Genomic DNA, 27,548 nt, shown 5'->3' on the forward strand with positions numbered 1-27,548 from the left:
GCCTGAGCCCATTCTCAGACAGACGGACGGGACAGACAGACGTCACTGGGCACGGGCTTTGGCGCCCAGGTGTGTTTTCCACTGCAGGTGGGGTTTGGTGCGCAAAGAGGCTGACAGAAAGCACAAACAAAGCTTCAGAGGGCTGTACGCCCCACTGCCTGCTCTGCTCAGTCTCTGATGCCCAGGACTTCCCAGAATTGCCATTTTTTCCCACCTCCATGTTAAGATTCACTCCTGTTCCTAACGCAATGTCATTCAGTACAAATTGAGTGACTAAGTCTTCCTGATTCCCAAGAACTTCTGTGCACTTTCCTTAGCACTCTATTTCCAGCATAATTGACCTTCCTAAGATTTCCAAGGATAATACTTTATTGATTGTGTGTCATACAAAAATTCAGCAGCCAGTTGTTTAAATTCAGCCTCTGCCTTGAGCTCTTTCTAAAAAAAATTATGCCCATTATGCACTAATTGTACATTGCAACCTTGGCATTTTTGCTTTATACTGCCTTCCTTCATGCTTTTCAATAGTACTTCACTACCAAAAATGCTGCTGCTAGCACTGGGCTATTTGTGAGCACAGGCACAGTGAAGTTTTGCCAAGCAGCCACAGAAATTATTTGGCAATGCCCATCTACTTCCAGCTGCACAAGCTATCACCTACAAAAGGAGCAGTGTGAAAGCAGACCCAAGTGTGCAATCACAACTCACAGGAAGCTTCAAAACTGGGTGAATTGCACTGGCATAAGACTTTTCTTCCTTTTCAGTCACTCGTTGCACCAAAGCAATGGAACCTGTAGAACTGAAGAGCTGAACTTTGGGGACTGGATATAGATTTAACTATTGCAATTCTTTTACTCGTTTTTATAACAGAAGAGGAAGCAACAAATTTCTGGTGGTCTATCTTTACTAGAAGGGAAAAATAAAATAAAAGTCATTAGCCAGCACATGGTAACAAACACAAATCAAAATTAATGAGAGTCCCTGATACCCTGGCACCCAGCTCTTCATGAGGCAGAGTCTTCAATCCCCCACCTGGAGCCACAGTAACAGACATTGCTGGGGATTGACCAGGTGAATTGATTGAGTGGTTCCTGCATGGCTCCTGCTCCTCTAAGAGCATTCCCTGAGAGAGCGTTTACCATTTAATTTTCTCCAATTACACAAGCCCCCTGGACACAGGAAATTAAGGACCTAACACAGATCTTCTAATTCTGATGCTAATTTTTAGGAGAGATGCCCTTGGCATTTTCTACCTTTCCTTTGGTGACTCACACACACACTGGACACATTAGGACGTGTGTTACTTGCTTATATAACATTCAAACTTTGTTAATTGGTTAATATTTAACAGTAAAATGCTACTGCTTGGAAAATGTCTGTCTTGTATTTCTCACCATGTTTCAAAGTCTTGAATGTCTTTCTCTTTGCCAGTTCCCTCAGGCACTGGATTCTTAATCAAATAATGTTCAGATGCAAAGAGTGCTCCTCTATGGACATGGAGGAATTTATTTATAGCCACTTGAAAACCTTTTTAATCAGTGCACAATCGTGCTACAGTGTAATCAATGCCTTCTATAGCAACACAGATCTATTTAGTGCTGCAGAATTTTTCTTTCACTTATTCAAGACTTATCCTAGAAATTGTAAATTACGTCCCTCAAATAACCATGTCAAGATTACATAAATAAATAGCTAAATAAATGTTGGCTTCACTCTGTATCAGTTGAACAACCAGTGCAGAGTTGCTCTAAGAGAATTACATAATTTTTAGTTCACACTGCATGAACACTGTAATTTGATTTCAACTTTCTCTTGAAACCAAAATTAATTGCTGAAGGCAGTAGATTTCCTTTAATCTCTTCCAAAGTGCAGACATTACACCCCTGCAGGAGAGGAGCCCCATTCACATGTGCACAGGAAAGGCATCAGTCTAAACTTGAGGGAAAAGGCAGGGCTACCTTCTGTGCTGGTGTGTTAAACATGGAAAGAAATTACATTAAATCACACAGGCAAGGTAGATGTCTTTATTTATTATGTCCAACTGTAAGGTCGCTTGAGAAGTGCAGAATTTTCCTCTGAAGACTGAGATGGACTAAATCTCTCCATTTTATGAAGAGTCCAACTGCCCTGATGGCTCAAACTGCTTTTATATGTTTGCAGCCCTCATCACAAGTCCTGCTTTTCCCTTTAAACAAAATTCTCATCTGAAACTATATTTCTATAGGGACACCTGAAAATTTTCCTCAAGATGAGAAAACTGTACTATTTTGATTTGAAATTTAGAATGAAGCCCTGCTGTTGTAAAGCCTGAATCACAAGAGAGCACAGTAATCCAGCACCAAGGCTTCCTCTCCTGCAGGGATAAAAAAGCTTTCCCAGTCCCTCTTTGAGAGCACACAAGTGTTTGACTGAAGTGTTTAGATCAGAGCATTCCTGAGGGACAGGGGTAACTCCCTCCCTTTCCCTGAAGGAGTGAGCAAACACTTGGAGTGATGCCAGAGCCTGTTCAGTTTGCTCTTTGGGGACAGAAGAATTGACATGTCTGTGTGACTCAGAGCGAATATTAACACAGTCAACAGGCAGACATTTTAGCAACTGCACCACCTGTGGGCTCATTATGTCCATTTTCTAAGACATGAGCAATAGTATATCTATAGAAAACCCCAAAACTATTGCGCAATTACAGCAGGTTTTTATTGCTTTTCAGGAAAAACCCTAGCCCCAGGCACACTCCTGTTGGCTTCTTGCTTAGAGGAAAGAGTCTGTCATGCCACAGCACACACACACAAACAAATATACACATGACCCAGAGACATTCTAACCTGTGGCATCACCACAAAAAAGTGAACATTTTGCTGCACAGTCCCCTCAGTAAGGTTGGTAAAGACAGCTGCTATCCATGGAACTTGGAAATACAAAAAAGTGAGAGTGGATCTTCGAAATTTCTTTAAGGCAGTCTGACAGCAACAGACTCAGGTTTAGTATCAAAACAGTGCTCATGAAGGTGTTCAGCCAAGTTTAGTATCAAGATGGTGTTCACTTTCATTTTTAAACCAAATCCCTTGCATAGCTACTAATTACAAACAAATCTGCACAGATAAGAACATGGCAGACTTGCAGCAGCTCACGCACTGCTCAGGTACTGACCCTGCATGTGTTCCTTTAGCAGTGGTCACATTTGATATGAGAATCCCTCTGGAAATTTCCTTCTGAAATAAATCTCTCTCTGAAAATTAGCATAAGTGCCCTGAGCAAGCAAGCCTGGCTAGAGAGATCACATAGACTTCATCTGATCCTACAGATGACAGGTTCATCCATGGGAGCTTCTGCTCAGTTCTCCAGTGGTGCATCCCTTGAGAAAGGGCTGTGCATTCACCTCACCCTTAGAAATACAAGTACTGGGGGAAAGGCAGTTTGTTACTCTAAAAAGGCTGTAAATGTAAAGCTTGAATTCTATAGACAAAGCAACCCAAAAAGTGCCTTTCAATGTATTGAATTAATCTGAATCCCTTCCCTTGTTTTCCTTGAACATCAGATTTTGCTCCTATTGAACACAAAACTGGCATCATGAGTCTGTACCCTCCTAAGATTCTACTACATTGCGGCTTACACACCACAATAAATTTGTACCAACTTTGTTAAATGGAAATGGAATGAAGTGATCAGAGGCTGCCTATTTACTGCTTGGCTGTTCCTTTCACTGCTCTGCACTTCAGAGGTAGAATAAAAAGGCAATCACAGCAAATGACAGCTTCAGAGTAGAGCCTGATTACAGTCAGCTTTGCAACTGGAGCTCAGAGCCAACTGGTATTTTCTAGACTAGACTTGGAACTGAGCTATAAGGAAATACAAGACTTAACTGCTCCCAAACCAGCCAGAACAGAACAAAGGACAAGAAATAACTTTTAAATGTTTTTTCCTCAAAGCAAACATAGACTTTGGAGTAAGGAAGGGATGCTGAGCAACCTGACAAAGGAAAAGTGAGATGCAGCCAGTCTGGTCTGAAGTTCACAGGGCAGACTGCCTTGTGCTGAACATGCCTACAAGCACAATTCAGCAGCTCACTGAACACATCTAAGGTGGCTGGATTTTCCTTACAGCTACTAGGTTTCAGCATCTCAACACACTTTCAATCCATGTAACAGTAGCATCCTGCACGTAACTAGCACTCCCTATTCCAATTACTTTGAGCAAACACTGCTTCTTTTTGGCCTCCCAAAGGAAGGATATGTTTCAAGGTTGTGGGACAGGGCAAATTCAGCATCTGCTTCCATGAGAACTGATAATATTTTATGTCAGTCGGGATCATCAAAAATAGTGCTTTATTTACATTTTCATATTCAAATTCAATACAAATTATGAAATATTTACAACCATTTCATTTGTACTATAGCTACGAAAATGCATTGCTTTCCCCCCCAGATTCTTAAGTTATTTATTTGAGGCTCTAAGACAAAATCCTACTAAACAATAGAAACTAGTCAAAGATGCAGAGGTAAAAAAATAAAGTGCATTTAGAAGATGTCCTTAGTTACCTTCCCTGGACAAGGCCAAGTCACTTACTACTGAGGCAGCCAGTGTTCCTACTTGACCCCATCTCAACTCCACACAGAGGACAGACAGCTTCTCCAGCCCTCTGTTACACTCACAGGACATTAGCTCTCCCTGCAGCTTGTGCACTTGAGCAAGACAATGTACAGCAACAGTCAGCATTTTTCAGAGACTGCATCATTTCTGAGCAAAACACAGCAGATCCTTTTGTAAGAACTATCTTTTCATCTTCAGCTGAGTCTTTCCTGAAGTCATCCCAGACTCCCACAAAGCCAGGACTCTGCCACATTGCTGGTGCTAGAGATGGTCACAGCTCCTCAAATCACTTGAGGATCTTTCAGACTGACAAACTAACGAGGTTTGAAAAGTTCCTGCAGTTGTTCCCTTTACAGTAAGTGAGATTTGGCCTGTCAGCTTGCAGCTCTCTTTTCTTCCCCTTTAGGAATGTGTTGTTGGCAGGCTGGAGTTGAGAGGTAGAGAATCAGTTGGTTACTAGAGAACCAAAGACACTGTGGACAAAATCCAGTTTGACAAGCATTAGTTTGCACTTTCTCCTATCAAAATAGTGCACTGAAACATTAAATACCATGTTGCTTTAAACAAAGCTGTCTCATAAATAAGTAGCAGAACAATCAAAATAAATTTGTTGACAATGAAAATCCACTTGAATGAAAATAACAAACAACAAAAAACCCCAACTCAAAACAATTCCCAGTGGAGACAACTAGGAAACATAAAAAATCTTCTCATTTGACTCAAATATGGTAGAGAAGCTTTGCTGAAGATGGAATTTTTGTTTTAGTTAAAATCTGCTGGTTTTCTTTATATTTAAGACAGCTTTATCTGGAGAGTGCTAAAGACTCCTGTAGGAAATACAGTTTTAAGAAAGGTAAACCATACAATTACGATTTGGACAGGTCTATTTATCTAAACATTGCCAATGCGGTATTTTCTGCAACAGTCTTGCAACTTTTGGTTTATGTGGAATGGCAGTAGGCAGCTCCTTGCAGAAGGCTTGCACCACGTGGCTGGGCATGCTCTTAGGACCTGACTTCATGCACAACTCTGCTTTCACCAACTTGTGTTTCATCTCCCTCAAAACCTGGGTTGTCACCATGTGAAAGGACAGTCACAGTGGAGGGCTGGGGTTCTTCACTCACAGGATGTGTGTTGTTATCTGTCCAGAAGAAAACCAAGCCAAGACAAGTTAAAAAGTGCTGCAGCCAAGTGTTACCATCCTAAAGCAAACCACGCAAACTTGATTTGCACAAGCTCAAAAAACTGCATTTTCCTGCAGAGATGGAAATCCAAGACCATGCTCCAACTACCTCTCTCCTGCTGCCCCTTGTTAGTTTGGGAGCCACTGCCTGTCCTTTCTGGAGATGCCTGCTCAGCTCAGTAGTGCTGAGCAAGCTGAAGTTGTGTGTATAAGCCACAGAAAGCTACAGAATCCAACGTGGAGGATATTAGCAGGTCTTGTATCCTAAGGCTGCTGAAGGCAGGCATCAAGAGCAACTCCTACAGACCAGGCTCAGGATAAACTGAGGGGGACCTGTGCTGATTTGGAGAAGGCTTTCTCCCTACAGAATAACCTTGTCTGGCTGATGTCCCTGTGTGTCCTTCCCACTTCAAGTGAGAATACATGAGAATGACCCATGTAATGTAATGGCCCAGCAGGCCTTGAGCTGCTGAGAGGGATGCAATTTCAACTTCTGATGTTTAGCTCATAGGAAGTGTCCTCTTCCCTACTGGGGTGCTTCAACAGGGCACTCCCAAACACACACCATTGCTGTAGCAACATGTCCTGCAGGAGACAGGCAGCAAATCCCAAATTTTCCCATCAGCTAGGCTTCCCATGGGAAATGGAGCATCCCCTTCCTAAGGCCAGGCCACAATTCAGGGGATAGTTACTTTCATTTGTTTACCTGCAACCTTTCAATTTTTAAAGCCAACAGCAACACTGAGTATGTGTGTATGTGTGTGTAAAGCTGAGCACTAAAAAGACATTTTCAATTTGTTTGCTCTTGTTCAAAAAGATAAAGTATTTGGAAAATCTGATATTCTTCACAAATTAACACCCTCTAAAGCCAAGGATGACTCAGCCTCGGCAAATCTGAAATTCAATTGAAGGATCTGTCTACTCTATCTTGCACCATCTAAGCTAGAGCAAGACTGACTCCCCACAAGTTTTTTGTAAGTAACTACTTAAAGCAGACAGATCTAGTAGCAAAACAAAACTCACTCATCCAAATGAAATCTCCAAAGACACAAAGGGACGAGGGACATCTTTGGAAAAATCTCTTTGCTCTTGAAGTAGTAAGCGTCTGACTTTGAACTATTCTTTCATAGACTTTGGCTTTTAATTCACATTAAGGTTGTGTTTCATTTGAAAACAAAGATCAAGTGTCAGAGCTAAGGGCTAAAACAAAAGGGAAGATTAAGATAACCCTGAAAAACAAAGTATTCAAGCCCTGTGAGATGCTATGAAGGCAACTCCCCCAAATTCACAGCCTAAGCAGCCAAGTGCAAATGATGTAGAGGAAGGCAGATGAAAGAGCAGACATACCTTCTGATGGTGCCTGTGCCTCCTGAGCAGATTCATCTGGTCCCTGTACAGAATCATATCCAGATGATGCTGTTTCACTAAGGTTGTCCTCTTCATTAACTATAGTGACAGTGGATAGAGGTCTTTGGCCACTGGATCCTGGGGCTTGCACAGGCTCAGACTGTGGTTCTACATCCATCTATGTGAAAAAAAGAGAAAATGGTTAAATTACAACTTGGAAGAGGGTGCATCTTTCTGAGAGAACAATGCCTGCAAGGAGGGAGTCCGGAGCACTTTTACGCACAGGGAAAAATGTGAAATGGAATAAAAGATCTGCTGTTATCAGAGGGGAAATCCAGTTACTGCCTAATTGAGTGGGAAGCTCAGACACAGCTTCTGCATTTTCACCTAGTATCAGGAAAAGGCTTCCTTCCACTCTCAGGGCAGATCTGCCCCCCAGGCAAACGCTGGCTCACAGTTTAACTGGTCCAGGCAGCATCAGGCACTGGCAACAGCATCTTCCTCTGGCACTTGCAACAATGAGCAATTACAGAACACATCAAACTCCTGATGTATCCTAGGAAGTCATGCAGTTCCAGAAATGTCATACCTGCTAACACATTCACTTTTGAAGGGCTCCAGGTAGTGAGCAACTAAGAGAAGCTGGTTTCAGGGACAGTATGAGTTGTCAGAGTCTGCCTGAAGATTTGAGAAACACCCTTAGCTGCAAGCACAGGAGTTAAGAGCAATATTTCCATCAGGTGTGAGTCAGCTCTAGCTGACATTCTGCCCAAGCCTTTAGGTGATACCAACTCACCAGGTCAGCTGCAGGCTTCCCTAAAAGGGACACCTCAATTATTCCTACAGCATCTGGTCACAGACATGGCACACCTGTGTTATCACCTGCACTCTAGAGGCAGAATGAAAAAGCTGAAGGAATGGCCACAACACCAGTGTAACACTGTGACTGGCAGCTGCCACCACAGCAAGCTGCTGCTTACCTCAACACCCAACACTTTGAGGATGTCACATTTGCACAGAGGACACGTCCCGTGTTCCAGAAGCCAGGGGTCAATACAGGTCTTGTGGAAGACATGGCTGGTGGAAGAAGGCAGCCAACAGGTTAGGTTTCATTCTAGGAAGATTGCTCATGTGCCAGCTATGAAGGACCCTTTTGAACACCAAGAATTTATTCCTTCTAGAATGGATGACCTTATTTTGCCACAAGTTTCAGCTGAAAGTTATGGATAGTTGATCTTTCAACCTGTAGCTGGTTTGTGCTTATTAGTACCCCAATACAACTTGCTATAATTCAGCATTAACATTTTTGGTACACCTGAACAGTCTAAAGCTGTTTTTCTGAAACCATGTACAATACATTCCCAGCTGATAATTTAAATGATAAAACTATGGACACCTCAGCCTTAGCTTTAAAGTTAACTTCTGTCAGACAGATGTAAACTAAATAGCATTTGTTTCTGTTGTAATTACATAGGCAAACCATCTCACAGAGTTATGTCCTCAAGATAAACTGTACTCCCACCCATTAACTGTGTCTGTGCAACCACTGTGTATTCCAAGTGGATATTTGGCAGGCTGTACACTCAAAGTAAATATAGCTCAGCCATCACAGATGCAAATGTGTGCTTCTATTAAGACACTCAATTCCACAGTGGGTTTAAATTAGGCCACAGATTCAGGAGGATGACTTGAAATCCTGTGATCTGCCTGTTTCCTCAACAGCAATAGAATAGAAACAGCAAGGCAAACAAGCACTGCTCAGTATTAATCAACCCTATTATGAGATAAGCAAAATCACACATCCAGTGCTCAGCAGCTCACACTCCAGCAGGATCCAAGGATTCTCCAATTCAGCTCACACCACTGGCACTTCCTTCCAGCTGCACCCACGTTACGTTTGGTATAAAATCTAAAACTTTCTCAATGCTTGACTATTTTAAGTCCTTGAACTTAATACTGGACTTGTGAACCTTTGCAACTATAAATGCCTTCAGTTTGACTCTCTGGGCAAGAATGCCCTTGGCAAATACCCACACCCCAGGGACTCAGATACCATCAATGTGATTCATAGGAACATTCCTTTGATTGGTTCTTTTATAGATAGAGTTAAATGCTTCCAGCAAGTAGGGTCTCGGTGTTGAGGTCAACCACCAAAATCAAGCATGTTCTTGGAGTAAATATTAGTTTGTCTCTCACATGAGGGAAAATTTAATATGGTTGATACTGGCAGATATCACCACTCGTGAGGATTATCAAGTCCATGAGTCATTTTAAGCTAGCATGCCTCTGAGAACTGCATTTGGGCCACAGAGGAAGGAAACATCACAAATGTATGTAAAAGCAGTCTCAGAGCAAATGCAGCAAATTCGTGTATAAAGAACACAATCAAAAGATATTACTCCACTCTTACCCAAATAAGTCATGCTTTGTTTTGTTTGCAGGTTCATACCAAGACTAACAGGGTTTATAGGGAAATAATGAGAAGTCAGGTCTCCTATCAGGCAAAGTGTCTGGAGCCTGTCTACAAGTTTCTGTACTCATGGCACTTAGTCCATTACTAAACAAAACTACCTATGAGCATAAACACAACAACTGGATTATCATTAACATACATGCCTGAAAGGTTATTGAGTTTTGGGGTTTTTTAAAGTATCAAGCATTAGATCAAGGGAGTTGGTTGATAATACCTTAGCAGACCAACTTCGTATTACCAAAAGAGCTTAGAGGTCCTACTGCTTGTGAGCAGAGAAAGCCTTGCAAAGCTGAAACCTGGTGCACAGGTAACTGCAGCTGAGATTTGCCAGTGTTTGACAGCACTGCTCAGCACACAACACCAGCTACCCATTCTTCTATTCTTCAGAACTTCATTGTCCTACATCAAAATGTTTACAAGTACTTTCTGTAACCCTCCCTGAGGGTCATGACACCTCCTCCTTTGCACAATTCAGGTAGTTCATGTGGCAGCCTTCTGACTTTAGAAGCTTGGCCAGAGCAGTTCGAGTCAGCAGGCACAGGCGGAAATCCCACAGAACAAGTTTCCTTAAGCCCTGAGGCAGCTTCACTGCTCACCTTGGGAGCAATCACATTAAAGCCTTAGTGCTTCACTACTGGCTTCCACAGCAGCACAGCAGTGAGGTACAACAGGAGAGAATTGCAGAAAAATAAACTGCTACAGCTCTATTTTGGTCTCTGTTTCAGAGGATGCATACAAGAATAGAAATGTTTTCTTCTAAACTACAAAAGCCAGCATGTTTTAACAAATTTAGCAGAAACACAACCCTCGTAGTAAACAGTAATATAAGGGACAAGAAATGGGCAACATTATGCCAATTACCTACAAGTTAGTGGTAACATTCTGATACATCAGCAAAGGAAGAAATCTTTAAAAAGTCCTGGCATCCCACTGAGGGACCCTGTGGCCTGCCAAGTTATGTGTGTCAATCCACTCACAGGGGAGGTGACGAACACAGGCCATGGGGACACACTACAATTGTGTATTCACACTGTTTCTGTTGTTCAAAACATTGTTTTGATACATATTCAAGAATTCTCACTGTACAACAGCTTGAGGAAAGTTTGTTAACAAACATGGCAGAATTTTGGATAAAGGGCCAGTTTGGAAGACAACTTACTTGCAAGTCAGAACACGCATGACATCGTTCGGCTTGTACTGCTCAAAGCACACAACACAGGAATCTCCATCTGGACCAGTTTCCTAAAACAGTGAAATGAAGTTTCAGCTTTAACACACTTGGAAAGCTTCCTCTGAACTCCAGTCAGATTTACTTTATGAAGGGGTCTAGCTAGAGTCATCCACAATGCTCCCAAATATAATCTTATATAAACACACTTTGTGGATTACTCAGAGTCAAGCTGACACTTCAAAACAAGCACTGAAAATTTAAACCCATGGTTTAGAATTCCAGCTGAAACTGTTATTGGATTACTAGAGGCACTAGTGTAGAGGTTTAGAAACTGCTGCCTCCAGTTTTAGTCACAAGAGCTAGGGAAGCTGATTAGATTCTAGTTTATGTTTAAGCCTTCATGCCAGTAAATTGGGTCCTCTCACATCAGCAAGACTACAAGCAAGCAGCTAACAAAATAAACTGGTTTATACTGAATAGAAGTCTTGAGGCCTGGAAAAGGACCCGGTCTGAAAGAGGAACTGTCTCTGCCACCAAGAGTTACAGGCTCAGAGAGGCTTCTGCCTCCTGCTCCAGTACCAGGGAGCTGCCCAGGTTTCATGCCAGGGCTGAATGCAGGGGGGTCACAGGGTCAGTCCTACCTTGTCCCCTTCCTTCAGGGTGCGCAGCTGCATCTGCTCAATGGCCTTCTTGGCCCTGGCCCTCAGCCGCCTCTGTGACACAAAGCAGTCCTGGTCAGACACTGCCACCTCACTATTCATTTACTAATACTTACCCAGGTGCCTACTGCAAGCAAGCAACAGTTTAAAAAACCCAGATGTTATCAGAAAAAGCCAAGTAAGCATGACCATACGATTTGGAGTCAACGTGAAATGGAGTTTTGGGACATACTGATGCAGCTCCTGACTGGATGACACACCAGACACACATTTATGTCTGCTTTGGTTGTAGCTAACCTTCTCACAAAGCACAGGAATTATAAGGGTTTTTTAGTTTGAGAAGATGAAAGACAATACCCTGATCACATTAGACCCAGCTAAAAGAAACTGAAGCTTTCAAACTGACTTGGTACAGAAGACTGAGCATAGAGTTCAACAATCAACTGTTTTATGTTATACTCACTTTAGGACACCTTCCTGCCACAAACATTCTGATGAAAGGTGAAAGATTCTTTACCAATCAGCCCACTTAGCACCATACACCCTGAACTACTCCTCTGCTCCCACTGCTTTACAGCTTGCCAGGCAACTGTTGCTGTCCAGCTGTCACTGCAGTACCTGGGATTAGCCCAGGAGCCAAGCTCTGTGTAAAGGTCACAGGTTGGTGGTGCTCCTGACTCCAAGAATGGGACTGTACTCTCCCTACCTGGTGCACTTCAGGCAGCTCTGACAGTGCCATCCCCAACACAACACTAACCTCAGGGACAGACCAGACTCAAGTTTTGCAGCTAACCAAAAAGCCTCTTTCTAATTCCACTGCTCTCTGCAGGAGCCCCACACTGTTGCCTTTCCAGCATTCCATCTCCTTAGGCATTTTAGCTCAGTTACATGAAATTTTTCCAAGTGCAGTACTGGTGGCACAAGTACAGAAGGACAAGTGGGACAAGGGCTGTTGCTGACACCTAACAATCTTGCAAGGACTGGCCATTCAAGTCTGCACAAGATTCCTTCTGCTAAAGCAGTTAATAGCAAACAAGTTGATTTATACATCCCCCTGGGAACCTGTCAAATATCCTAGCACAAAATGAGCTATATTTGTATTAGTATTGGTTTTAGGAGTTTAATAGCTAGCAGCTATTAACAACTATCAAGGAAGAGACACATAGAATCCAAAGGTGAGGCATGCAGACATGCACATTTGTTTAGAAACAAGAACTACTGAGGTTTTCTTGCAAGTTTGTGAAGTTCTGCTGAATACATCAATATGTTTCTGTATGTCACTTATGGTTAACTTTGAAATGATGTTGCCCTTGTCAAGGTTTGAGGCTGCAGCCACAGGGCAGCAGCCACAACACTGCTGCTGGCTGAGGGCCCCAAAAGTCTGAGCAGCAAACGTGGCAGCATCAACTAAGCAGGAATGCAGCAAGACAAGCACTTCTCAAACATGGCCAGCACTGTCACCACTACTGCAGTTTATTAACTGAAAACTAAACTTTCTAGGAATGTTCTCCCTCAGACAATATCTCATCTACACATCTATGTCAGGCCAAGCATATTAGACAGGACCCAACTGGCTGCACTGTCAATAATTTACTTGAAACAATATTTTAAGTTTTGCATGGGCACCAGTTTAATTGCTCCTCGTTAAATGCATCAATGACAAAGTCACCTTTAACAGTGATTTTGGCAAGTACAGCAGAACACCCCTCCAGGGGATGGAGAAAGGTTGCAGAAGCTTTATGTGGAACAGTCTACCAGGATACTCAAGCTTGGAATGTCAAAGCATTTTGTGAAGCCAGGTTTTTCAGGATAATGTGAAACATGAATTGTATTAGAAGTATAAAATCCCCAACACAGAAAAAGCTAGGAAAAAAAGCTAAGTTGAGGAAATAGAATCAAGATATCACAAAACAGGTCAGGTCCCAACTCTTATCAGGCTCTGGCAGGTAGAAGTAGTGAGGTATCTAAACGGGACAATTAGGTTTGGAGTCACTCAGTCCTAGGTCTTCCTTGTTCAAAGCTGCCAATTTTACCTCCAGCCCTTTCTGCATAAGGGTGCCTTCCTGGCAGCTGTGAGCACAACCATAGCAGTGCAGACCAGACAGCTCTGAGGAGGTTGGGAACTCCTGCTTTTCTCCTGTAAGCTAAGGAAGTTCTTCCCCACAGGTAGCTATTGCCACTGAAGCAGTTCTGAATTGTTGGAAAGTTGAGCAATTTGCCTCCTCCAAAGCCATTAATTAGGTAATTTCTCAGCTGCAACATTTAATCTTTATGAAATCAAAGGAAGCAAAGACTTGAGCTGAAATTAGAAACCAGGCCACAGATAACATCATGGGTCATTTTGCTCTATTAAGAAAGGTTACTATATTGAGAACTGAATTTGTCAGCACTCCACTGACTAGAAAGGTAGAAAGCCAACTACCACACTTCCCTCAATTCTCCACCTTCCTGCTACTGACCTCCCAATGCAGGAAGAAACTGCAGAGGTGGAGACTTGAATTTCAGGCCCAGAATAAAAGATGCATTCAAGAAGGAACAAGCAGGTTGCACAGTGTAGCTTGCTCAAGAGGAAAGAACTGCTCTGGTTTAACTGTTAGGTTAGGACAGCTGTGCTACCAAACTTCTTTTTTCACTTGGATCAGAAGCTGACATGACTGGCTTTTCTCAATATTCACTCAAGTCCAAGCAAAGGGCTGAATGGTGACAGAAAAGCCACCAAGATGTGCCATACAAGCCAGGAAGTTGTTTGACTAATATTCAGTACTTCCTGGAGCCAAAGCACTCAGAACTCTCAAACTCTGAGCTACACTAAAAATCCAGTCAGCAGCTAACAGGGCAGCATCACCTTTTATTAGTTCACCTCAACTAACAAGCATTTTCTTGTTATTCCTTACTTACCTAATCACTGTGAGGGCAGTGTGAGATGTCAGGGTATAAAAACAATTGAAAACAATTCTGGATTGTCTTTGAGTTTCCCTTTGACAGAATAGTATATTTTTACACCCTGACAGCAGAGAAGGTTTCTTGTATTCTTATACTCCACAAAGCACTTCTTGGGGCTCCTTGATTCCAGTTCTGCTGAAATCATGTGGAACTGGCATGTCATTTATCAATGCTATTTTTTCAACCTCCTTGTGCACATGGAACCCAAGACTTCTAGCCAAGCAGACTGGATTTTTCCAGTACCAGCTATCACTGAGACATTAATAACATCTGCAGTTTCTTTACCTTCAAAGAAGGAAACATTTGAATTTGCTTTAATGAACAGTGCATAGGGCACCCAGATTTTCCTGCTCAGATTTATTTAGCATTGTTAAACAGAGCTGTGAGACTAAGGTAGATGGCAGGGTATTGAAGAAGGGGGATTCATCAGCAGGAGGCTGCATCTCTGTCCACAAATGTCAGCAAGAGAACAGCATCAGCTTAGAGATAACTCCACATTTTATCCAGGAGTGGCAATGCTACATCCCACAGGCAGATGACAACTTCCAATAGTTCCAACCCTGAGTCTGCCACATAATTCTCAGAAAGCTTTCAGTCAGAAAGCAGCTTTCAACAAGCAGCAGCCTCCCAACCTGTAGCTAAAGTCAGACACACTTCCAGTCGTGTCTCCTGTTATGGCAAGCACATAGGCAGTGCTGTGTGGGAAGGATGAGGCTCAGCTAAAAGCAGTTTAGCTCCCTCACAGCCCCCACTACATCAGCATTAGCACTACACTGCAGTTCAGGGAATATTTGTAGGAAACACAGTTAGCTCAGCACAATCAACTTTTCTCCCTGCAGTTTACTCTTGGCTGTTCTTTAGGAAAGTTTTAAGCTGCACAAAGATGTATCCCCTAGCATTTTAAAGATCAAACAAATTCAGTAATTTTGGTGCTTAACCAAAACTTGCAAACCTCAAGTTCCACACCATGGAGGGATGGGGATATAAAGAAACAACAGCACAAACTCACCTGCTCCCTGGACTGAGCCCTTGCCATAATGAGTCTCCGAGCAGAGTAAGAGACATAGCAGCCCACAGTTGCTGCTGCCACAACAAAGAAGGACACAGAGATGAAGAGGATGGTGAAGATGTTCATGGAGAGGCTGCGCTTTTTGCCCACTTCGATGACCATGGTGACTCTCAGGCCGCTCTGGATCCGGCGCAGGATCTCCATGCCCTTCAGGTTGCCAATCATAATTGCTACAATCTTTTCAGCACCTGCAAAGAAGGGGAAGCCATGCTCAGTTCCCAGCTGTTGTATCAGAGGCATTGTCTTAGATGTCCTGCTTCAAGTGCTAAAGAAATGGCTGAGGGAGGTTTCTAAATAGTATTTATAGATTCAATATGAACCAATGGAACAAGTGTCACCACTGTGTGCTTGTCCAGCTGAAAGTGTGTGCCATTACCTATGAGAGGCATAAGTGAACCATGTTTAGGACTCATTCCTCTCCACAGCATTCCTCACTTCTATATAGGACACAGACTGTCCTATTTTAGACACAACACTTTGGAGATTTACATTTTAACATGCCTTTGAACTACATGAAGTTGAAAATAAATCCTCTACAGAGTAAGGTCACTGGGGATTGTGATATCTGTGTAGGGCTTGCTTCCTGTAATGGATCCAACTCCCTCCTGCTGCTTCTTAGCACCTCTTTTCTAAATTTGACAGTACTTTTCAGCACTTCCCCAGCCACTGAGCAATCAAAGACATAGATCACCCTTCACTTCTGTATTTTCAGCAGCAATAGAGAAATTATTGAGGGAAATTACACTGTGAAGTCCAAGTGTTTTTATGAGTTTCTACTGCAGATTTGGAGGGAAGTAAATATGAAGGGAGATGTGCTCCACTTTCAAACAGTTGGGGGCAAGATGCCAAATGCCATCCTGATTTTAACAACAGGTTTTATTGGCTTAATTGAACACCACAACAAGTCAAAGGAACCAAGGTGTTTATGGTAGGAAGAAATTTCAAGCAACTCCAGTCAAGCACAGACCAGAGCAAACTGGTTTCCTTTCAGTGACATGCAAGGGCTTGAGGACACTTGATACCATTTGCAGAAACATTAGAAAGTCCCAATATAACAGAAAAGCTCTTAAGAGGGGAAAAAAAGGGAGATGAGTAAATGATCACTGCTCTCCCTAAACTAAATACAAGAAAAGCAGATTTGAGACCAGCTAATCAGGAGTCTCACTGCATTAAACCATCACCTGCAAAACATTCATAATAAACATTGCATGGAGAAGAATAAAGACTGTGAACAAAGTGCTATTTTTAGCTAACCCCCCGGCCAAACACTCTTTAATGGGAAGACCAATTGTTTTTGCCTCTGCTGAGTTACTCAAGTTATTTCCCTCTGCTGAAAGTTATTCAATTTTCAGCTACCAAAAACCCCTTGGATTGGTGTTAAACCACAAAGGCTGGCTTTGGAGAAGTGTTTATTAGTTTTCCAGCTTGTTCACATAATGCTTGTGATCCAACACAGCAAGCAATTTTCCTCAGTGGGACAAAACTCATATTTTATTCAGAAAGCTCCTCGTAAAGACAACATCACACAGAGAAGAGAAAAAAATAAGTCTCCCAGACTGCAACTACTCTTAAGGATGAACTAGGGCTTATAGGTCACAAATAAAATGAGCTGGAGTCAGGTGTTAGCAGCAAGCAAAGAAGTCAGAAACTGAGACTTTCTTTCATAAGCATGGAAGAAAGTGTGGAAGAACAGGCTGCAACAATGAGAAAATAAAAAGCCTGTCAAAAAAAAGCAAAAAAAAACCCTATTCCCCTATATTTCTGCATGTCTCACAGTAAATCTATTTTGCAACCAAACATGCACAACACAAGACACAGAATAGCAATTTCTATTAATGAAATGTCACCATCAGCCTGCAAAACCATTCCAGCTACTAAGCCATCCTTTGTGAAAAAGTTTTACCCTTAAAGAAGGAAACCTATTCCATTTGTTTCAGACTCCATAGCTCACAAGGATGCCACCAGATGACAGCTTCAGTCCTCACTGACTCTTGCCAACCCCAGAGATTCCTGCTGCAATTTCAGCTCTGCTTTAGATGAACACATGTGAGTGGCCAGCTGGTGGCCCTGACACTGGCACAAGGGCAGCAGTGAGAGGCCATTTCCATCAGCACACGTTTGTGACAACTTCTGTGCTTCCATACAAAAGCAAGAGGATCACCCCCACCCAATACATCCTGAGCTGCTGCCTGGGTCCCATTGTGACAGGAACTGAAACATGTTATGGTGGCCTTGAGACCACCAGCCCAGACAGAGGTCCTGACAGGGCTTGGCCTCAGGCAGGAAACAAGGTACTAGAGGGGTGTCTTAGGTGGCAAAGCAAGATGCAACCAAAAGTATGCATTCTATTGCCAGCTGCTAAAACCAGAACAAGGAAGAAGCTAGCATGCCAACACAGCCTACAACATTTTGGATCCCATCATTTTTTTCCCCCCAGCTTTCTCAGAGTCTGAAGTTTTGCCTCATCTTTAATCAGACTGAAATTAAGTGCCTACAGTTTTACCAGTATTCCTGCACTCTTTCCAGAGAGCACCTTGTGCAAACAGTGCCTTTGCACTTATGGCCACGCTGCTTCTCCCAGGACCAGCACAGCTCACCCCAGTGTTCCCAGCACTCCACTTGGGAACACCCCCACTCCATCCTTGCTGCTGGTGGGATCATCAATCCATTTCAACAACCCAGCTGGCAACCACATAAGCCACCCACTCAGAAAAAGCAGAATGGAAGAAATTACTTTTGATTTTGAATGTTTCATATATTTTGAAAGAAAGAAAAAAAAAAAAGAGAAGTGCAGACTTTGGAGTTTGAATTCTCAAAGAATTAACAGGTTCTCCTTAACCACAGCACCAGAGCAGAAATGCTATCTGAAGGTTCTTTCAGGAGATCAAACACAACTCCAGCCTTGGTACCTGGATCATTGTTTTTATCTACAAGATATGGTCCGTGCAGCACAGAGCAGTAATAGTTGTGCCTTATGCCAAAGGAGCTAGAGGTATTCCCCTGGCACCCCTCCAACCCCTCCATCAGCAAAAAAGGCATTAGGAGATCAAGCTATCTCCTGTTCTGTAACATGAAAGGCACTGTCAGTTTACACTGCAACCATTTCGTACCAGTTTGGCACACCTGGCTCCTCAGGCAGGTAAGAGGAATATCTGATAGCCTATCTTCCATGTTCAGAAAAAACAAAAGTACTGTGTCTTGAACACTGCTTATCTCACTGTACTTGAATAGTAAGAAACAGGATTTCTGGTGGTTATCAAACAGGCTGGTACAAGCTCACTGCTATCTGTTACTGTAGGAGGAAAAATAAACTAGCAGTGTACACAGGCTGAGCTGGCATTGCCAGCCTTACATAATTCACCTCAGATCACAGGCCAGCACTGCACAGAAAAGCCATCAAGTGTCAGCAGCACTCCCCACTCTGGGACATGAGGGCTCTCCCTGGCCTCAGACACTGAAACCAGACCCTGCAGGCCAGCTCTGCTGTCATCCACGGTACAGTGTGGATAAAAAAATAAAGTGCTGATTGCTGTCATCCACAGGAACAAGGCAAAATCTCATCAGGAATGTGCCCATGCCCAGAGTCATCCTCCATCCCAGACACTGGCAGAGGAAACACCTTCATTGCCCTGTGATAAGCTCTCCCCTTTGCAGGAGGGGAAGGTGATTGAACTCACAGTTCAAGAGAGTGCAATATAAGACTGGATAAGCTGATGTTGTCGGCTTGTTCCTTCTTCCCCTGCTTTGCATGTTCTGCACAAACATTACCTGGCACCAAGATAAAAGAATCATTTACATTCAGGTTATTTTGCAGTCATTTAAAGCTACAGCCCCTAATGATCTAAACTGCTTGACTGGGCTGCCTTTTCCCTCACACTATTACCTAAGCTTAATTAAGTCTACTTTCAGCTTGCTTTACTTGACATAAGGCACTATGTCTGATCTCTTCCTCCTAAACACAGAAGCCTTTCCACAGACAGGGGCAAGCAAAATTCACACAAAATCATGGAATGGCTGGGGTGGGGAGGTGCCTCTGGAGATCACCTAGCTCAGTGCCCTGCCAAAGCAGGCTCACCCAGAGCAGGCTGCACAGGATCACATCCAGACAGGATTGCAATATCTCCATGAGGGAGACTCCACAACCTCTCTGGGCAGTCTGTTCCAGTGCTCAGTCACCTTCACACTAAAGAAGTTTTTCCTCCTATTCAGATGGAACTTTCTGTGTTTCAGTTTGTGCCCACTGTCCCTTGTCTTGCTCTGGACACCACTGAAGATTCTGGTCCCATCTTCCTGACACCCACCCTTAACACATTCGTGTGCCCTGATGAGGTCCCCTCTCAGTCTTCTCACCTCCAGCCTGAACAGGCCCAGCTCACCCAACCTTTGGTTGTATGACAGATGCTCCAGTCCCTCATCATCTTCACAGGCCTTCTCTGGACTCACTGCAGGTGTTCCATGTCTGTCTTGAACCCAGGAGGCCAGAACTGCACACAGAACCCCACATGAGGCCTCACCAGGGCAAAGCAGAGGGGCAGGACCACGTCCCTCACCTCTTCCCAATGCACCCAGGATCCACAAGAACACACTGCTGGTCATGGACAGGAGTCCACCAGGGCATGTGGGAGTTCTTCACAGAGCTGCTTTCCAGCAGATCAGCCCCAGCCTGGATGGGGTATTCCTCCCCAGGTGCAGACAGCTCCTAAACTTCATTAGTTCTTCTCTGCCCAGCTCTCCAGCCTGTCCAGGCCTCCCTGAATAGCACCACAGTGGAATACTGGAGGTGGACACCAACCTGCACTCTATTCAGTTTAAATACTGTTATTATTTGTCAAATGAATCCAACATTACCAACCCTTTTTTTCTCCCCCCCCCGCCCCTGCCCCTTTTGAGCCTCAAAGTGTAGCATAAATGCTCCTGTCCCCTAAATCTTAGAACACTTACAACATGAAATCATCCTCTAAAACAGCAGCCAGGACAGTAACACTTTTCAAGGGCACAGAAATGAATGAGATCTTGTAGGACAATTCTCTTCACATGCTGCTTGGTCAGTGGCACCTGCAGGACTGAAGCACCACCTTTCAATCTAGCAAACAGCATTTAAAACCTCCTGGAGAAAGAGCAAGCAAAATTCTAATGAAAATTCTTTGGTGACTTTACTCACCAGTTTTCAGCAGTTTTGGTTTAGTAAATACATTGCTCACCCTCTCTGAATGAGAATGAGCTCACCACTCATTTGGCAGCTCAGTGTTCACTGGGAAGAAGGGAGTTTGAGAAAGCTAATGGTAAAATGATGTAAATGGCACAGTCTCAGCCAGAAAGCATCTGTCTGTGAAGAGATGACAGGTCACAGTGGACACAGTGGGGAGCTGTGCTGAGCTGACTGCTGTGTGCTCACCAGCACACTCAAGGCTGGAGGCAAACAAGCACTGTCATTGTTTTAGTAACATGATGTCCCTCACAATGAAGCCTCTGCTACCACAGCTGTCACTGAGGATTTTAATTCATCCCTTCACATTTCAGCAGCTCAGTAAACCCAAAGTGCAAGGGCACTTCACAGACCTATTCCAGGCTACCTGAGGGATGATGCCTACCCTACAGTTTTCCATGGCAAAGAGGTACCTAAATTATATCATAAAGACAAAGAGCAGGGATCAGAAGCTGTCAATAGCACCAGTTTGTCTCATCCAGTCTCTCAATGCCCCTCCTGTTTGCTCACAGACTGCTGTGCTGGGGGCAGCCCCAGTCACTGTCACACCCCACATCCCCTGAGGTGGGGGATCAGGGTCACCAGCCAGACCCACCTGCTACAATGGCTTATCTGAATGCCACTACAGCTGTGGCATTAATTTATTCTGAACCAGGCAGCCAGGAGAACCAAACTGAGTTTGAGTGCATAAAGACAAAGCTCAGCACATACACATCAAAAAGCTATTTTCAGATGCAAAGAACTATAAACTCCAGACACTACAGACTGCAAATACCATCCAGGCACAGCAGATGCAGGCAAGGTCCTTCTCAAAAAGGAGCTGTAGGAAAGGCTTAATGATCTGCAGAGGCTCATCTGGCCACAGCCAAGGAACATGAGAGAGGAAGTGTCATTAATTAGATCCTCCATCCTCATTCCTCTCCTCAGATGTTCTCAGCACAAGTTTCTCTCACTGCAGAGAGAGGTGCACTATTTGTTTTCTCAAGGCTTACAAAGTCTCAGCACAGCCTGCCTTGGGATTACAATTCTGACTCAATCTTTAACAGTTCTACAGCTCCCATCAGCCTTTCAATACCTTGGCAAAGTTTTAGCTTGTTTCTGAAGATCATACCTCACAAAAAGCAGTGGAGCACAGCTAGACTCTTCTGCCATGCACTGTTTTCTCTAAGCATATGAAGGTAAGACTTCACCTCAGTGAAACTCCTGCAGAATAAGTAGCAGTGCTGCACATTTAACCTTTCCTTCCCCTTTCACCCACTGATGCATGTTTGCACTTGAACCAGACCTTGTCAGCCTGATTCACGCTGTTACTGCTTGAGGCAGAACCATTCAGAGTTGTGTTTCCCCAGAATAAGCCCTCTGCAGAGCAGGTGATGTGCTTCTCAGTCTAGAGTTACACCATAGCACAGAAACCAAAGAAAATTACCACAGCTGCTTTCTGACCTGCAAAGAATCCTTCTTCCCCAGCTGCAAGGAAATACTGAACAGCAAAGAATGCTTCCCACAGGCACCACCATGCCCTCAAGCCAAAGCCACCCAACAGCCTGGTTCTACCTTAAGGTAAGGTCCACCTTTAACACACACCAACTCTTGCCCTCCACTTTTTTCCCCACATGCTGCTGGTTTTCTCCAATCAAATGTCTTTTCCAGAAGGTCAATAGAGATTACAGAGAGGTGCAATTATGAGCACACAGAACTGTACTTTGAAACCCTGCTCAGCCTGACACAGAGCGGTACCATCTTAAAATGTGCACAGTTAAAAACTCAAGTTTGCTAATTGATATGGGTTTGTGCTTATAAACCACAAAGTAAATTTTACTTTGGACTCCATTAAATTCTTCACATTGTACCTGTTAGAGATGATTAGGCAGGATTTGATCATATCTGATTTGGCTATTCACTGCATTCTGTTGTTTTAATTGCCAGAGTGGTTTGCTTTTTTGGGGTAGCTTTTGTTGTTTCTTTTTTTTTTTTAAGTTGGCACACCAAAAGTTTATATGGAGCACTGATGCAATGAAGAATTCATCAGACTAAACATGATGATTATAAGAAAAAAAGTCTCTGGAAGCAGGATGACTAGGACAAACACTGCTGCAAAAACAGGCCCATTTAAGTCTCTAAACAAGAAAGTTGCTTCAAAAGCCAAGTCTGAAGGCCCCAGAAAAAGGCACACTACACTTTTAGATAAGCTTCTGTTAATAATTGCGTGTTTTGTTGCTACCAAAGTTCTTTAAAGAAAAGTGTATTGTGCCATACAGAGCCCACCCACAGAGATCTTCCTTCCCTGCCAAGCAGATGACAGCTCCATGCCCCACAGGTGAGAGGAGAGCACTAGATACTGCTGGTTTAACTCCCCCCCACCCCAGCAAAGCCATCTCCTGCTACTTCCCACTGCCTCAGCTTGGAGGAAGCATCTGGCCTTGCTTGGTTTCTCTTGATGGCATATGGCCCCAGTCAGAGCAGAAATGCAGCCAAGTAGGAAACCCAGACTGCAAAGTCACCACCAGCACAGCTACAGCCACTGCAGACACGGTGGGAGGTGTGGTTGCACAAAGCCCATTCTTTAATGGGCATGGCCACCTTCCCCCTGGCTCCAGGAGAGTCAGAGCACCCAGTGCCACCAAGGAGGCCAGGAGAGGGGAGCCATCCCAAAGCACAGCTCAGCAAAGGGCACAGTGACCTGCTCTGACCTCCTGAGTTTGAGGGGCAGTGCTGTAGGCTGAGCTCATCAGCACTGCACAGGGGATACCCTGCACCTGGCAAACAGAACGAGACTGATGCCTTGCAGCCAGCTCCATCCTGGCTGTGCTGTGTTCAAAGCCTGCAGTGTTTGTCCAGTTTGACCAGAGAGCCCCCAGCAGGGACAGGAGGCAGGGCTGGCCCAGGCACAGCTGTCACCAAAGCCCCGTAAGCAGGAGGAAGAGCAGCACTGCAGGAAGAGCCAAGGGCAGGGACTTGCAGACAGACACAAGGATGGAAAAAGAACTCACGTCCAGAGAATAACAAAAAGGAGGGTGGAACAGGAAAGAAAGTGAGGGACTAAAACAAAGACAAGCAGTAAAAGCAACAGCAGCAACAAGCTTAGCCCAAGCTTAGCCTAACAATTGTGCTATGGCGTGGCAAGGAGGAGTCAGGCAGATTAAATAAGTGGTTTGACAGAAGCTGTCTTCTCCAAGGAGTCCTTGTCCTATTTGTCTGCAGTTCAGCTGGGAAGTTTCAACATGCCCTCGAGTATCCATGCCATCATGCAGGATAATCAGGACAGTTAGAGCCACTCTGACATAAATGCCTCAGCAAAAGCTTAAGGACAGCACAGGAAAGGAGGGAGCTCCTCTTGGAGCAAACCCTGCCAGGAGCCCCTGGCTCATGTCGAGAGGCAGCTCCCAGCAAGGTTAAGATGCTGTAAGTCTCCAGCAGCCAGCATGGAGGAGGGGCAGGAGCACATGGTCCTTCCCCTCAAGAACAGGTTCAGCAGTGACCTAGCCAGGCCAGCAGTGCCAAGGGAGCTCCTCCAAGAGCTGCAGGATTAGGCAGGCACACAGAACAGGGCTCAGGGCAGGGAGGCTCTGTCAGTTCAGCAGGAGGAACTCGCCCAGCAATAGTCAGATCTCAATAGCATTTGTCAGCTGATGATTTGATTACATAAGAAAGCCTTGCCTCAGAAAGGCCAGAGCCTATCCAGACTGTATGTTTTGAATTCTTAAAGCAGAGTAGCAACAGTCCTACAGCTCTTTAAGATTGCAAGTTCATTAAGACAGCAGACCTCCAGAGGCAGCTACTGTTTTCTTGTCTCACCAGAACACTTGCCTCCACTGCTAACAGAAATCCTCTCCAAACCTTCAAAGAGGGTTGCTGCAGGGATATAATTATTTTTCAAACCACTCAGAGCTTTAAGATGCAGTATTCATTTTCATGGTTCAGTTTCTCTCCAGAAGATGGGGCTTCCCAAAGCAGTGTCACTTGACAGAACTCCAACACACCCACAAGAGTGCATGTCTGTCCAACAGAGCCACCAAAGTCACTCATCCTGTCACACACAGGGCACCAGAAGGCATTTACACAGCTTTCAGCCTAGGTCTGTTCCTTAGGTAACATTAGCCTAAAACACAGCCAAATCTCACTCTTCATTTAAAAGACAGGCAGGTCAGGAAAAACCTTCCACTAAGTAGGAGACTTTGTATAGCAAGAGAAGAGGAGCTCTGTTATCAGCCTGTTCAAACTGGAAAACAACCTTTAAAGACCTTCAGCTACTTGCATTAGAAGAGGCATTTTGCTGCTGCAAAGTTACCTACAGAAGAGTCTCGTACTTCGCTTATGCCTGAGCTCGTTAGTGTGCAGGGCATAGGGAGAAACAGCACCTGAGCGTGGAAACCCAGCCTACTTTACAGCCCCAATCAACTCCACAGTCTCAACAGGCATTAAAAACCTCCGCATCCATCACCTCTACAGGCTCGGGCCAGAAACCCAGGGCCCGGCCCGGCCCGAGCCCACTCGTCCTCAGCCCCAGCAGCAGCCAGAGATTTGGGACACAGTTACTCATTAATCGGAGAAAAAACAACATCATCAGCGCCTGAAACAGCACTGGCCAGTCCAGGCAGAAACTCCAGTGGTGCGGGGAGGCAGCGACATTCCCGGCTGCCACCGAGGAGCCGCGGATGTGCGGCCGGGCCGGGCCCCGCTCCCGCAGCCCCCGAGGGAGGGAAGGGGCCGCTCCCAGCGCGGGGACCCCCCTGTCTGCGAGCCCCCCGCCGCTCCCCGGCGCTCACCGTGGTGGGACATGGGCAGCACCTCGTTGCCGGTGCCGCGGTAGTTGTAGATGACGGCGGCGGCGGCGCCGCGCTCGGCGGCCCGGCGGATCTTGTCGGCGAAGGAGCAGCCGCCGCCGCGCTCGATGAGGGCGAGCCAGCGCGGGGAGCCGCCGGCCGGGGGGGCCCCGCTGAAGTTGGTGAGCGCGCTGCAGGCATTGAAGGCGTCGGGGCTGTCGGGCAGCACCAGCAGCCCCTCGGCCGGCTGCAGCGGCGAGTCCAGCCCGTACAGGCCGCTCTCGCCCGCCTCCCAGCCGCTCCGGTTGCGGTCCACGCCGTTCTCCCACGACACGTTCAGCCAGGCGGTCCACGCCGCTGCCGCCGCCGCCCCGCGGGGACCGGGCGGCGGGACGGCGCAAAGCAACGCGGCCAGCGCCAGCAGCGCGGCCCCCGACGGCATCCCAGCACGGCCCAGCCCGGCCGCCCGCCGCCTAAAGCCGCGCCGCGGCCGCCGGGGGAGGAGCGGGGCCGCCCTCGCCGCGGCACGCCCCCGGCCCCGCACGGCACCGCGCACCAGCGCACCAGCGCACCGTATCCCCGCACCAGCGCACCGCACGGCACCGCACGGCACCGCGTAACACTGCACCGCACCGCACACCGCACGGCACTGCACGGCACCACGCACCATCGCACCGCACCACACTGCACGGCACCGCACCACACCGCACGGCCCCACGCACCATCGCACCGCATGGCACACCGCACCGCACCGCGCACCGCACCGCCCGCCGCCGCGGGGACCCCGCCGGGAACGGGCCCCCACCACTGCCCGGGGAGTGCGGACCCCCGAGCGCTGCGGTGCTGCGGGGTGCGCATCCGGGCATCCCCCTCGCTGTGTACTCCCGGGCGCAGTGCGCCACCAACCCGCGTTTCTCCCGAGGGGATGCGGAGGGTCACCCGCCCGGGCCACCTCTCAAAAGTGATGGCTCCTCCTGACATCACCTGTCGGGGGATGGGTGATCCCCGGGTGCCCCAGGGAGGGTGGCTCACCTCCTCCATCACGGAGCATGCGGCCCCGGCACAGCGGCCTCCTCCCCCGGCCCGCCCCAGTGCCCGCAGGGACAGAGCACGGGGGCGGGCAGGGGACTCCGGGAGATGCCGATCTCCTGATCCTGGCACTCCAGAGCAGCCCGGAGACACAGTGACACCAGCACAAGGTGCTCAGCCGTGAGCCTGCCTCCAACAGCTGAATTCATGTTTGCTGAACACTCAGCAGCACGGGGTCCATCCTGACTGAGGTTTGTTGTCTTACAAAATACTGGGTAGCACTGCTCCCTCACTGGACTGGCCATTGCTGTCCCGATCACTTGACAGATGCTACAAACCTGCCACTTCAACCAGCAAACCCTTTTTCTACTCATATATTAGTTGTGTTTGCATCATTAATTATTATTTGATCTATGGAACTCACAACAAAAAGTCCTGTTTCTCCAGGGCCCTGCTGTTATTTTTGGGGCAGCCACTTTGCATGCACCAGTCCCTTGCTCCAGCACTTACACACTTTTGCATGGGTGTCCTGCACCAGGCAGTGCAATCAGTGCTGGCAGAGTCATTGCAACCACGAGTGTGAAATGCTGTAGAGTCCTGCCAGGGAATTAACAAAGGAAAATAACATGAGAAAGAACATTTCAAGCTCCTCTTCTCCAGAGAGCCACTCTTTTGACTGAGAGGCCTTGCCTCCTATCAGCTGCCCTGCGGGAATCGCCCCCAGCCCCAGGAGCCTCTCAAACACATCCCAAACAGCCACAGCACCATGCACAGGCTGGAGCTCTGGGTGAGAAGCCCATCACTGAGAAAGGAATATTCCTGGGCAGTGATTACATGGCCCAGGATCAGCTGCTGCCTATGCAAGCACCAACAAAACTAGTGTAAACAGAGTTCAACCCTTTCTCATCCGAGTCAGCATCACTCAGTTTTTACCCCAGGCTTTGGGCAGATTCTGAGCCTGTGTGACTGATAACCAGGAATGTGTCCTCTGCCTGTGGTGCCCATTGCCTTTCCCTCCCCTGTGCTCAGAGCAGCACACAGAGCATTACACGGCCAAACCCAGCTCAGGTTTGAATCCTCCCTGGGACAGGGGCTTCAGAACCAGCCCACTCCCCCTG

The 27,548-nt window shown here is 46.0% G+C and overlaps 1 protein-coding gene across 1 annotated transcript; it reads right to left on the reverse strand.

Moving 5' to 3' along the window:
- Nucleotides 1-4,305: 4,305 nt before the first annotated feature.
- On the reverse strand, nucleotides 4,306-25,937 carry RNF128 (ring finger protein 128). The gene is made up of 7 exons (XM_054641628.2): nucleotides 25,405-25,937; nucleotides 15,373-15,620; nucleotides 11,403-11,474; nucleotides 10,750-10,832; nucleotides 8,098-8,194; nucleotides 7,118-7,295; nucleotides 4,306-5,728 (listed from the first exon to the last, which is right to left on the reverse strand). Exons 1-7 carry the CDS (start codon nucleotides 25,841-25,843, stop codon nucleotides 5,592-5,594), a joined length of 1,254 nt encoding a protein of 417 aa, XP_054497603.2. The 5' UTR covers nucleotides 25,844-25,937; the 3' UTR covers nucleotides 4,306-5,591.
- Nucleotides 25,938-27,548: the final 1,611 nt, after the last annotated feature.

The sequence above is a fragment of the Agelaius phoeniceus genome, chromosome 14 (genome assembly GCF_051311805.1).
Source record: "Agelaius phoeniceus isolate bAgePho1 chromosome 14, bAgePho1.hap1, whole genome shotgun sequence".
NCBI lineage: Eukaryota > Metazoa > Chordata > Aves > Passeriformes > Icteridae > Agelaius > Agelaius phoeniceus.